The sequence below is a fragment of the Larus michahellis genome, chromosome 3 (assembly GCF_964199755.1).
Source record: "Larus michahellis chromosome 3, bLarMic1.1, whole genome shotgun sequence".
Classification (NCBI taxonomy): domain Eukaryota; kingdom Metazoa; phylum Chordata; class Aves; order Charadriiformes; family Laridae; genus Larus; species Larus michahellis.
The window spans coordinates 111,111,834-111,126,404 of NC_133898.1; the positions used below are offsets into that span (position 1 = coordinate 111,111,834).

A 14,571-nucleotide genomic window follows, 5' to 3' on the forward strand; every position below is an offset into this window, starting at 1 on the left:
CAGAGTTCCTTGGAACTGTAAAACCCATATTATGAAAATTTGTAACAGACAGTGATGAATCTGGCACTTAAGCACGGGAAAAGCACAGGAACCCCAGTATGCCCCTTGGGCTAACATTTCTAACTGCCTGTGAACCTTCCTGTGAAGCATCCCATTCAGGCCTCTAAGTCCTCGTTCACTAACTAAGACCTGTCCTTCTGAGGGGTCACGCCCTCACATTTGTCCCAATACATTTTTTGGCTTGTAGTCTTTGAGTTCATATTTATGTCCCTTAGCTGTGAAAGCATAGAAGAGAAAAAAAGAAAAGGTGATTTTCATTGAAAGAGAGGCAATGCCTCGGAGTGGAGGTAGGGGCCTAAAAGCCTGCCTTACTACCACTCTAGTAGCTGGTCCAATAAATGGTGAAATTGATTCCCAGAACCTGGAGACTCTTTATTGCAGCCTAGTATATGTATTGATTCAGTATATTTAATCAGTATTACTGAATTTCTGTATGAACTGTTGCATTCTGCCTGAAAAAATTGAGACTACTTGATGAAATCTCTTTTTTTCTCCCCATCAAAACGAAGCGATAGTTTCTTTTCCTTTCTCAGGACAATGCCTGATTAGTTTTTTTCCCTCTGGGTACTTTTTTCATGCAAATCTCTATGAAAAGACACATGAAGCACTTTACTGCGTTGATCCTTAGAATGGCTGTGAGCCAGGTTAACAACAGACAACATCTCATAAAGATATAAGTAGGTAATGGGATTTATTTTGGCAAGACAGCAACATTTTTAAAGCACGTGACCTGTGGGAATGTAGTGGTATCACTGAGGGAGGCATCAAATAGACGCAAACATCTTTACTGAATGCAACAATTAGGTTTACTCCTTTATCGCAGGAATTGCTGTTCTGTTCCATTTCTGAATCTAAACACAGATATTTAATTCATAGCTTTTTGGCTAAACACAGCTGGCCAGATCGTCTTGTAACTCAGGCATATCTGATCTGTACTCTGCTCTGTCTGTTACCAGGCTGGAACGCTAAAGCTCAGTGAAAGGAGCATTGATAACACTGCCGGTGGACAGCAAAGATGTTGAGCAGAAAACAAAAGGAAAAGTATGTTGGAAGGGCAGAGGCTTCCTTGCCATGTCACAGCAGGCTAAGTGTGAAAAAGGGAAAGAAAAGGAAGTATTGCATGGAACTAAGCAGCCAGGATATTTGCAAAATAAGTAATAAGTCTGATATTGCTAGGATGTCTGATTTAAAATATGGTATTAGCAGACAACGCTGCCTTCTCATGACTCAATTCAATCTCCTGATCAGGTGCATCATAATGCAAAGCTGGTTAGGACAATATTAGTAATTTACTACATGTTTGGTAATTTATTGGTTCCCATTAGTTTTCATAAGAATAACATTGTTTCCTTCCACTGAGAGTCTGACAAACTTTCAACATGAACAAGGTATGTGCTCATATTGGTATTTGTTGTTGACATATTCTACGTAACAAGCTTTTTGTTCGATATCAGATCTTATTTTTTCTTGTACATAAGAAAAATCAGTGTAGTGAATTCTGAAATACACTTCACCAAACCCCACACTGTAGATGACAAAGACCACAAGAGGACAGTAAACAAGCTTTCCTTCTACTGGTAATTTTATAATTGTTTTATCCTGTATATGCAAAACATTTAAACTATTTTAACAATATGAAAACAGAATAATGCAGAAGTTTTGAGAAAATTAGTGATATATACCCAGCGTTTCATACATTGTTCTAGTTTCCAAACTAAAGCCATGGAACGGTCACAACGTGCCTGAAAATCATAATGCAAAAATTACTGATCTGATAAACACTACAGGAAAAAAAGCACGAAACTAGTAGGGGATTAAAAAGAAAACATAAGGAAAAATATTTTAGAACATATAATGACATAAACAATGGCAGCAAAATATTATTTTACAAAACCAAGTTACTGAGTATGGGAGGTCATTCCCTAAAAAGACAACTTTCATCATACTGCGGCCAAATGATTCTTAACTGTAATCAACCAAAAGGAATACAGTCAATTTACTCGGTTTATTTCAAATGTAACTGGATCTTTCTCAAAATATATCAGTATCAGCCCAAGAGTTTTATTGTAAATGTCTAAACTTTGTGGTTTGTTGTTTTTAAAACTGTTAGCAAAATTCTTGGCAATTAACTGTGTTGAACCCTGGCTGTTGTCTTGTTTGGACTAACACAAAGTTATTTACTGAAACAAAACCTTCTCTTCAAGTCTCTGCCTGTTTTAGTCTCATGGTAACAAAAAAGAAAAGAAAAGAAAAAAAGAAAAAAAAAGTTGTTGAAATGTAAATATTTGAGTATTATTAGATTAGGCTTAGGAATTTAGGAACTGACTATGTCTGTTAAAAGAAGCATGCATTACCCATTTAAGTACTAGAAAAATGTATGCCAGTACTTTGCCAAACTAATTTTATCCGAATTTGGAGAAAAAAAATAATCTGATTGCCCTAAAATTCATATAGGATAGTGATTGAATACTACTCATCAACATTTTGGAAGAGCAACAGGATATTTCAGCAGCCTGCTGGAAAATACATAAATGAACCTATTGCAGTTCAGCTTTTCTAGATCTGCCTTATGCAATACTCAAAGCCAAACTATGGTGAAGGACAGTCAACTGCAACCTGAAAACAATTCTTAATTCTGCTTCTTAGAGTACATCTCTAACTTCTGCATTTCACTGTAAGGCAACTTAAGAATTACATTAATTGCAATGATATTGCATCGCAGAATGCTTTACTGTATGAAGTCGTCAAGAAACAGATGAATCTCAGGTGGATCTAACAAAGGAACCAACCCAGTGCCTGAGAGATCTTAATACCTCACCAAAGGATGAGAGTAACTCATCATGTGTTCAGCAGTAACTCATATCCTGTGATGGAGAAACAAGATGAGGTAAATAAGAAGATCTCTTTTGCATGGAAGAGTCATTTTGAGCTGAGATTACATGAACCTGGATATCCATTTGTGAAATGATGTGACTAAAGAATGAATGTAGAATCAAGTGCATTGGAAGGCAAGTCATACTGGATCTATTTGAGGACGTGAGGAAGTGAAGAAACTGTGCAATAAAAGGCTGTATGTATTATGACATTCCCATAAAAAATGCAAAAAAAATGGTCAGCAGTAAGAGTTTTCAAATATGCATTTGTGCTAAGAAATAAGGCTATTTTTAAATATCCTGTCTATGTGTATTTTTTTTCCCCACCCAGAAGAGAGAAGTAAATAGATACTTTAATACTATGTGTCACAATATCAAGAACCTACTGAATCTACATGATTCATTAGCTCATTGCTTAGTTCTCAGAAATGGAGTCTTGCTCATGACAAACCTGTATAAGATAAGTAATATGGATCTTTGATAAAAGCCGACACATTGGAATCTTCAGCAAATAATCTAAACAATACACATATTGAGAAGAAATCACTTGGAATTTACTTGGAAATGTGGCCCATTTTATTTTAACTGAAAAGCATTCATTATACAGTGCAAACAGTTCTTTGGTAAATTTACTGATTAAAATAAAAACAACAAAGACTTTGTTTTAGGTAACATTAAAAAAGAAAATAAATATGTAAAATTTGCAACATGTTACAGCAATATTCTCACAGTGGATACTGAGGAAATGGTCATTTAGCCATTGGCCACTGTTTCAGAAATGTTAAGATCAATGCTGATTCTGCAGACACTGCAATAAAACTGAATTAGTACAATCCATGACTGACTACATTTTAAACTGTGGATAAAGACCTGTTTTTCCTGAATGGTTTATAATTGGATGGCAGAAAATAACTCAATATTAGACTTGTTTAAGCATATCCAGACTCCTAAGCCCATTTTATATACCATATGAATAAACAGTGAACAACAAAGAAAGCCTCCCACTTTACTCTGGAGGCTGGAGAAAAGGAACAATCAGATATAAGGTACTATTTTATAATGTATAAATGGAAACTCTCTTCTCCTATAAGCGGAAATCTTGAGAAAGTTTATTTAATATAAAATTGGAAGAAAAGAATGCAAGCAGTAACCAGCTGGATGTATTACTGCCTTATTTAACTGTTTAGACAGTTAAATTATATTTGGTTTAGCTCCGCAATCCTTCCTCTTTGAGGAATTCCTGCTATAGGTCAATGGGAGTTCCATCTGAGTTGGAATTACAGGACGAGACATGTGGTTTGGACTCTCAACAAAAGTCAACAAAATACCAGAGTATCAAAGAAATACAGGAATGACAACTTCTAGGAACCATATGATACTCAAACATGCTCGCCACACAATTTCTAAAAGTATTAACATAGAAAATTACATAAGTCAAAACATTGTATATAAAATCAATTAAAATATTCTTAAAAATATAAATTCTAGTTCCATGTGTACCTTTACCACACACCTTTAACACACCACTCACATGTACGTATTGCTCCTACCATAGTATGAAATGAGTTTCTGTAGTAAGCTTTAAAGATACACCAAAGTTTGAATGTGTGTCACGGTATCAGTTTATCAAATTAAAAATTATTAATGTTAGTAATCAGAGAAATTATGTGCCAAAATATTATAGTGGAACTCATATTGCTGTGCTAGGTTAGTTATTAGACAGGTATTTGATCTACCATGCAATAATTAAGTGTTCAGTCTGTTTGCATAATCTGAAACGTTAAAGATGAGAATGTTTAATTTTGTGCAGATTTCTTTGATACTCAAATCTCTGTTCCCTAAATTTGAACAACAAACTCAGAAGTCAGTGAACTATATAACTAAAGAAGAGCTCTGGTTCTAGTTAGTCCTGACTTAGGACTTAAGGACAGAACCATAAATTCTAACGTATTAAGTATTCAGGGAGAGAATCAATTCTGAATAAACACAAAAAAACTGTAAAATGAGGTATGATAGTTGTCCTTCACTGAATATAATATATAATTCCTGGTCAAAAAATATGCAGTTTGTATTCTAAAAAGTACACAACTTTGAAATGCTAGTGTAGACATATACTCTATAACGTTAAACATTCATTAAATGGGAAATAAAGTCCATTGGCAGACCATTTTAACATGAATGATAAAAATACTGAGGTAAAAATACATATGCATTAGATGAAACTGGAAAAAAACTTAAAAAATCAAATACCTTGTCAGAAAAAGTAGTCAATCCACAATTAATCATGATGCTTGATTTTGATTGTTCTTTTTTTCAACAAACAGTGCCACAATATGATCAGGAACATATGGCTATTGACAATATGCACAATGAATCAGTAGGAATCTTTGTATACAAAATGGCATGTGACATCTTTTCACATTTTCAAAACAGGGCCATACAAATACGTGAGCTGATCGGAGATCAAGAGAAGCGTGCTTTAAAACTGGACTGGATGGTCATGTTACAACAATTTAAAATAAATGAAACAAACAAAAAAAAAGTTGCCAAGCAATTACATATGTTTTGACAAAAATGATTATGTTCATTTTAAGATCAAATGCTACTCTGTCATGTATGTTTTCCTAGAATGAGGAACACTGTCAATTACATCTGTAATACACATTCAGTTGCTTTTTCTATCTTCCAATTACAGTTATTTATATTTCCTTACTAATTCTAGCTTTTTTGGTTTGAAAATTTTGATTCATTTTGCTCCTTGAATTAATGAAAGGATGTTGGAAGGTGTCATGTAGTTTTCTTTATTTCCTTGCTGGTCCAGATGCAGAAATGATAGCGTGACTCCAGAGAATTTCCACGCATAGGTGGGTTTGTAGAAACTGGCCCTGTACAGCATTGCTTTGGGCACAGCGACCTTGTGTCTTCCTTTTCCCTGCATTTACTAAATAATAACAAAGAGCTAAATATCAAGTCAGACTGGTACTGAAAAGGGATAGTAAACTTTAAATGTTGCTAATTACAGATAGGAAACAAAGTGTTCATTTTAGACTAAGTCTTAAGCCCAGTCTTTTTGGGTACCTAAAACTACCTGACAGTGTTCTTTTAAAGTAGCACCAGTTTGAGTTTGTCTAACCTGAGAAGTTTAACACACAATTAACTTTGACCTGTTTGCTAATTTCCCTTTTGTTAATTTTTGCATTGTGATTACCTTCATGGGCAGAAAATAAAATGATACATTATGATATACTGTTACAGCACCATTAGAATGTTGTAAATCTTAATTTATTGCTGTTGTTAAGACTGTAGTTACCTGGTTTTGCCATCAGCAGGCATTGATATGATTTGAGCAGTATGCACCCTAAATTCTGAAAAAGCAGATTTATGGCTTCTTTTTATTAATATTTTGTTTTAAACAGACTGGACAGCAATCTCCTTTAACCTTCACAGGTGCTTCGCAGTCAACCGGTGGGCATGATTCTACGAAACAGGTAATCTGACCAACCTGTGTCAGGAAAAAAGGTAACAAAACCACAATATACTTAGCTACATTTTCCAAAAAAGAAATACGTTTTTCATATTATTGAAGAACATGTTCTCATTCATCCTCTCTAAGATCTTGGCTCCACATATTTATTTCAGCATAATCTTATATTGAGAAGGCTCTTTGTATCATATCATCTTTAATGAAGCAGTATACCATTTTATCCAATGTTCAGGCATGAAACTCTGGGATGCCAAGTACTGACATATTTCTTTTACTACCTTTTTTAAAATTTCACTATGACGAAAGAAAATTAAAATCTAACATTAAGTTAGGTGGGCTTGCTTTTACTGATTTTTATGCATTTTAGTAGAGTTTTTCAAGAAGTCTCTCACTTGGAATTTAATTTTGCCAGTACAACTACACATCAATAAAAATGGAAATAGAACAGAAGTATATAAAGGCTGGATTGAAAAACAGTATCAAGGGCAGGGATATCTGAACAATGTAATTTTTTTGCGCCAAATAACTAAAAAAAACAATTAGCAACTATTACTCAGAAATTAGCAGGCACAAAACTGGAACTGCTGTTTTAGAAGCAGAACCTAATATAATTTTTATCTTGGAATGGATTTCTACATACTTACTTTGCATTCACACACAGTACAAGGGTCCCTTTTCCAGGTTTCATTGCTGGAATATGATTTACCATTTTCATCAGTGCAATCAGTTTTACTGAGGCGCGATTCAAGTTTTTTTATCTGAAAATATTAAAAGAAGTTAATAACTGAATCAAAGCAAGGTTTTTATTTGTGCAAGGTATTCTGTCTGTTCTCTTATGTTACATAATCCATGATAAACACTTTTCTGGGTTTTTCTTCTCACTACTTAGTTTTCATAATGCTAAATGATTGGAAATAGGTAATATGTATGAAAACAGCTTTTCAAAAGAAAACTAACAGAAGGTACATCTTTTCAACTACTGGAATATACAACTAGAGCATAGAAAGACAGGCAAACTACATGTTGACATATATGGAAAGACAAATCTAAACTTTCAAAAATGTCTGAATGAAAAGAGGTTAAATAAAAATAAAAAAAAACTTAATTAAAAATGTTTCCTTGGATTTTTTACTATCTCTGTTTTCTTCTTAATGATGAAAAAAGGGGTTATATGATTAGTTTATCTTGCTGATTGTGTACTTCTTGGGAACAGTAATTAGGAAGGCACAATTTTAAACAATCCCTCGGTCTTTTTTACATCCAAAAAAGACAGACGAACTGACTGAAATATAATAAGTAATAATTTAACATACCATTTCCATTGTCAAAATAGGAGCATTGAAGATGAGTACAACAATGATTAAATAAGAGCATCAAAGATGGAATCAAGTTACCATGCAAATAAATATATGATTCATAACTATAAATTACATGGAAAAGTTGCTCTGGAGGAACCTAATTATTCTAAGCAAACATTTTGGTCTACTTTGGATTTGTGTTATGTATGGTATAAATTTTTAAAACTGAATTCCACTATGGCTGAGTTATCCTGAGGAAAGAGTTTATTTACGCCACATCGTAAAAGTCATCTCGAAGTGATCTAGACCTTAACTATGTTTACAGCAGTAGTCTGGCATATTACTTGTTATGAAATCTCCGTTTTAATCATAGTTTTACAGAGATTCTATACATTTCAGATAGGAAAAAGAGATTTTATTAACTCTGCAGACAAATTTTTAGAGAAAGACTAATCCCATGTTTAGTATACAATGGTTACACAAGGTTTCAGGTTCAAAAGTCAAGAGGGTCTAATTGTAGAATATTTCAGTACGATTTCAAAAGAACATAGAAATAAAGAATAATAACACACCATGTTCTGTGTTGTGTTTTGTTTGAGATACTATGTGGTGGTTTTGGCTGCACTGGATGTCTAAATATTAAAAACATAAGAGGAGTGATGTTAGGAAAACATTATAAATTAAATCTTCAATTAGAAACTATCCATAACAGCACCTTACCTGGTTTCTGAGGCTTGAAATAGTTTTTTGCATTTCCAAAACAAATTCTTTGAAGTCATTCACTGCGGGCATGTTTGTATTTGCATTAGATGCTGATGTGGCATTACGAAAATATTTACTCTGTTTCACAGAACTGCAACAAATGAATGCCTTAGTTAGATATTCATCTAACTCATTTTTGTTTGGCTAGATATTTTAGAACACTTAGCAAAAGTGTAAAAGAAGAGCAACCAACAAATGTAGGAACTGTATGAACCACAACAGCACACGCGACCCGCTGCTGCTGAAGACAGCCTCAGGTCGGGTAAGCTGTGATTACTGTTAATATCCCTAGCAACAGGGAACAACTTCTGCTTTGAAAAATAATGCATGCATTTCATGCAGGGGAACACACAAAGTTGTCATCAGTGACACTGCAGCAGCACCTTAAATTCACTGGGAAATGTCTTGGGTCTCCAATATGAAAGCAGAGAAAAGTGGGAAAGTCTTAAAAAGGATTATTTCTAAACATGAAATTCACATTTTGCATTCAGATTCATAGCTTCTCCCTCTACATGCTCTATATGCAACACGTGTGTTTAAAGAAATATGACTTTAAAAAGGAACAAGTTGGTTTTCATAAATAAACAAGAAGTAATTTTAGATATGAACATATTCATGGGTCCCATTTTTAAATAACATTTGAGATCAGTGCTGATTATTGTACACAAAATCTAGAGTCTTTTATGTATAGCACATTTCAGCTGATATCTGGTAAGAGATGTACAACACCAAATTGCGTTAATGAATTCAATCTGTTGATGGGAAACAGTTATCAAAGGAACTTTCCATAACTAATAATATATTATTTGGTACTACTTAAGAAAACATGTATTCAAAACCAAGGATAACAGTAATTATTAAGTTACTTATTACATTAAGATGCTTGAATCCATACAAGCATTCCTATTTTGTTAGCGTGTCTTCTCCAGAGCTAAGGGATACCCGAAGAATGAACTGGCAAAGAAATCCTCTCTCAATACAATAGGGCTCATGTTTTATAATCTTTCTGCATAAATTAAAACAGCGCTTGTTGGGAGGTGTTCAAGCTACTTAGTTTCCCATAGTTTTTAATCTAAATTAAAGAAAAAGAACTCTAAGCAAACTTGCCAAAATTCAAGTAAACCAGATGCTATTGTATAATAAAAAGTCTAATCTTCCCCACCTGCTCAAGTTATTGAAAATGAGAAGGAAAAAAAAGGAGAAAAAAATCTTCTCGCCATGACTAAAATTTAAATACAACAATGAGCAGAACTGATGAGAATGTTACAGGACTGAGGTTATTTTAGCTTTATTTATGCTATAAATAAAGTATTGTAAATTTATTATTTTTTTGTCCTACTTAGTAATAGGGCTGTTCTAGATTTTTGAGCCTCATTTCTGAAACTCAGTTACACAGCAAGTTAATGAAAAGAAGCTGCTTCTCAGATATAAGCATTTATTTTTTTCTTGATTTAATTTTTATTTAATTTAACCCTTCTACTGTTTTAGAATAATGGGACTATGATATTTAAAAAGTGCATTGCTGTTCTGTAAATTTAAAAACTTCCAATAGTTTACTTGCAAGACAGACAAAACAACCTTCTTCAAGGATTACTTCAAAGGAACCTTTCTTTTTCTATTGTCTATAAGTAAGCTTATACTTAGCTGCTGTCTTCTCTTGTCTAAAATCCTAAATACCTAAAGGCACTGTTACTTCGGGACAGCTTTCTATCTATTAAGTAAAATATAATGGTGGTGTTTCTTCAATGCTGTAACATTTGCGTGAGTGTTTGAAACTGAGTGGGTAGACTCTGCCTGGTCATCTCAGTCAAGTAAATAATTTTATTCTGAAAAAAACACATGCTATATGGAAAGAGCTATAATTCACAAGACTCTCAAATTCGCTCATCATGAAGGATTTTCACAATAGATGTTTGGTCTGAGCAGAACTCATTTCACTTCACTAATTCCTCGAAAAGTTTTGATTCCCTGAAAATTACAGGGATCCTGTGCAGTTGATTATTTGTGACTGACATTGTAATTTACTTCCTTGATAAAGTATTTTGAGGATTAGGGAGTTACAAACAACATTGTCCATAGCACTCCTGTTCTCCATTCCTGCTCTGAGTATTTTGGTACTAAAAGCAATCCTTACCATTGTCACAAATTTTTATGCTAGTGTTATCAACACTTGGTTTCCTCCTATTTCTACTGGAGGACCTGGCAGCTCCAAGGAGGAAAGGAAATAATTTAGTTTGGTTACTGCAGGCACAGCAGGAATGTGGGATTCTAAATTCCCCAAATCATGCTTCATTACTGAGTTTTTCCACAAAAAGCACAGGAAGAACAAAAGCACTATACTGTGTCACTCACAAAGGGTCTTACACAAATTTGAGCTTGAAAAAAAGTGGTTTACTGTTAGCAGATATGCCGAGGTGTCAGAATGAAATACATCAAGCGTAAACTTGAAAAAGCAGACACTGGAAAAAAAGTGGTATGCACTTACAAAGAAATCATTCAGTTTCGAAAACAAATGCTTTTTCATATTTCTTTAAAAAAAATTTAAAAAATCTCACCTTACTGTTTTGGACATTTTCATTTTCTTCAAGGGCTTGTCCTCCTGAAAGCTGTAATCAAGAGAACGTCTTCCCCGAAAGTGATACGAAAATGCATTAAACTGTCCTCTAGTTCTACAATCTGAAATTAGATGAGAAATTGCACATTATGAACTATAGTCTAATTCATCAGTTACAATATTAATAAGGTTTTGCAGTATCTTCTGAATTGGCAAAGGCAATTCATACATTCAGCCTGATCCCTCTGGAATCAGTTTGATGGCAGCTGAATATGTCTCAGCGCTACAACATTCAAGCCAGCTGGATGCAGAGAATTTGATTATTCACAGACCAGCTTTTTGGTATGAAACAAAGGAATAAAGATTATTTTCACAAATATCAGTGCTTCTTTGACTATTCTTTTCATTTCTGAAATTTCCACTCTCTTGGCTTTTAACTATTTTCTGCTTTTGGAATGGGGTAGTTACATAGGGAGGAAAACAATGATAGAAAAACCAGCCTGTTGCTTCCTCATCTATTCCAGGCATTATTACTTGTTATTTTTGGCATTTGAAATAGAATCTTTAATTAAATCCTGGAGAACATTTGCAGACACACTTTACTGGCTGACCAGCCCTATTTCCAAATTTGAGGGATTTGAAGGTTATCACCAGTACCTTAGACCCTAAGACCCCAAGACCCCCCCGTACAGTGACAACCTCAAGCCTGAGAATAATCATGAAAGAAATCTTCTGCTAAGATTGTAAGAGGACGTCTTCACAGGATGAAGTATATCTTTCCTTCAGTTCACTTTATTTAGCCTTCCAAACACAGTGAGTACTTGGAAGGAGTCCCATTTAAAAATGAAAAGGAAAACAAAATAAAACAAAACTGGAACAGCACGTTGGAGAGGAGACAATGAGAAAATAGAGGTTTTCTCATTTCTGTTCACAGAAGCTTTAGAACAAGAAAGTTATAATGGGCCAAGCTGCAGTGGGAACCAACGGCATGTTCAACTGTTAGAAGCAGAGAGTCTGCTAAGAAAACAGAAGAGAAAGAGAAATACAGAATCCCATGGACATATCCAAGTTAAGTCTTGTATTAGCAGAAAGAGACAGGAAATCAAGCGAATAAGAGACAAAGTCATTTTCCCTAATGTTTCTCGTAACTTGCACCAGAAAAAGATTATTCAGAAAGTCAGTAACATTTTATTAAGCATTTTTCCAGAATTTAACAGTAGCTAGATCGAATACCTAAAGTATTAACACAAATTATTGCACAAATTTCAAGTCAAGAAAAGAGCCTCAAAACACTGTTGAAGTGAGCAGCTTGAGAAACAAACGTCAAGTTGCTCTGTGATTATACAAAAATAAGTATCTTGGACTACTTTTAATTTTATTGGACTTTTACTTAAATTAGATTATTACAATTGCCCTGTTAAGAAAAACTTAGCTTGTCCATGCTTAATATCAATTAAGATAGGAAAAAAAAGACTGACAAAAAAAAAGGGACTGACTGATTTTCAGTTCAAAACCAATACCTACACATAATTCTTGAACACAATTTATCCACACAATTCTCCTTCCCTTTTCTTTCCTTGCAGCTTGTCCATTCTTGAGTAAATTTATTACCTTCCTCCTATAATAACAGCACCATCAAAGAACTATATGATATTTACTGCCAACATATTGTTCATTCTTCTTGTGTGTTCTGCTGTTTCTCACACAATCTGCTTGCTGCTTACTGAGAAACTAAGCTTTCAGACAGGAGCAGGCCACTGTGTCGGTAAGATGCCTGGATGAAGGCATTTTTGATCACCCTTAGACACTTCTAGATTTAGTATGGTGAGAAAAGGGGTCATACTCTAAAGGGCCGCTGGAGAAAGAACTAGTTTTGGCTAGAGGAATTTTTTTTCTTAAAGCAATCTGTTGCTTAAAGTTTTCCCGAGTGTCACAGAAATTTTACTTTCTCTTGGAAGTAATTTATGAAAGGTTTCTGCTATCCTCCTTTGTTTAATAGCAGCTAAAGTAATCTCACATAATAAAGATATTGTTTTTTGGTACAACAACACAATGGCCCATTGTTTTTTATTCCTAGGCTGGTTTTCAGAAACAAAGGTCTGAAATCCTGGGAAAGTTTTATCACCTAAGACTGGTAAATATGAGAACCATATGTTCCATGGCAGCTTCAAGTACACAGACTTGACATTTCTGTAGTTTTTAAAGACTCAAATATCTCAACTTGCCAGATGAACAACTCTTGTTCTTGGTTTCAGTTTCAATGCAAGGAAGATGATTGTCACTGCTGAGAGGTGTAGGACAGATAGCTCTACTCTAGCTTTCAGAAGGCCTAAACCACGGAGTTTATATCTTCTTTTAAATGAAGAACAGCTTAGCAGTTACATTAAATGAGAAAAATTAGCCTAAACTTCTGCTTTTTTCAGCCTATCTAAAATTTCCCCAAATTAGGTATACCCAGTCCAATTCATTTTCTGCACATTTTCTGAATGTTTAAGAGCAATGTAATAATTCCTTTTCTCTATGGACATTTTCTTCCAGAAGCTAGGTATAGTTACACACAAGTGTCAAGATAATCCATTTGAATACTGAAGCAGTGTTCATGTCTTCCGAAAATCCCCCATTTCCCATGAGGTTTTAAAAGTGCACCTCTAATGTAAATTGCACAGAAAAAAAATCTGACATTTAGAAGTATGGAACACTCTTAATTCCCAGTCAATCACCTCTCAAAATCTGGGTCAAGGAGAATTAATCTAACAGTAGATTAAACCGAAACAACTTGAGAGACTAAGGGAATGTGAAGAAAAGCACTTATAATGTAACTACTGCTTCTATTTGATTATACATCAGTTTTCTGTGCATCTATACCAATGCACGCAGTATGCGCAACAAACAGGGGGAGCCTGAAGCCATGATGCACCAGGGGAACTACGACATAGTGGCTATCACAGAAACGTGGTGGGATGCCTCACACGACTGGAGTGCCACAATCGATGGCTACAAGTTCTTCAGGAGGGACAGACAGGAAAGGAGAGGCGGAGGAGTGGCCCTGTATGTTAGAGAATGCTGTGAGAGCTCGGAAATCAAGTATAGTGATGATGGGATGGAGAGTGGATTAGGTTAAGGGCCGATAAAGCTGATATTGCCGTGGGAGTCTGCTATAGACCTCCCAACCAAAGCAGTGAGGCGGATGAAGCTTTCTATAAGCAGCTGGGGGAAATCTCACAGTCACTTGACGTTGTTCTTGTGGGGGACTTTAACCTCCCAGATATCTGCTGGGAATACAACACAGCAGAGAGGGAACAATCCAGGAGGTTCCTGGAATGTGTGGAAGATAACTTCCTCATGCAGCTGGTAAGTGAGCCAACAAGGGAAGGTGCCCTCCTGGACCTGCTTCTTGTGAACAGGGAAGAACTTGTAGGGGAAGTAAAGGTTGGTGGCCGTCTAGGGCACAGTGATCATGACATGGTCGAATTTCTGATTCTTGGCGAAACAAGCAAAGGGGTTAGTAAAACTGCCACCTTAGACTTCCAGAGGGCAAAC

General features: G+C 35.0%; 1 protein-coding gene across 2 annotated transcripts in view; it reads right to left on the reverse strand.

Moving 5' to 3' along the window:
* Positions 1–5,216: 5,216 nt before the first annotated feature.
* PXDN (peroxidasin) overlaps positions 5,217–14,571 on the reverse strand; it is a 92,638-nt gene continuing 83,283 nt past the window's right edge. For both annotated transcript variants that reach the window (XM_074581727.1, XM_074581726.1), the window contains 4 exons: positions 11,033–11,153; positions 8,436–8,568; positions 7,062–7,175; positions 5,217–6,435 (listed from right to left, as the gene is read on the reverse strand). In XM_074581727.1, the coding sequence (XP_074437828.1) occupies positions 6,313–6,435; positions 7,062–7,175; positions 8,436–8,568; positions 11,033–11,153 (491 nt within the window). In that variant the 3' untranslated portion in view covers positions 5,217–6,312. The remainder of the gene's footprint in view (positions 6,436–7,061; positions 7,176–8,435; positions 8,569–11,032; positions 11,154–14,571) is intronic.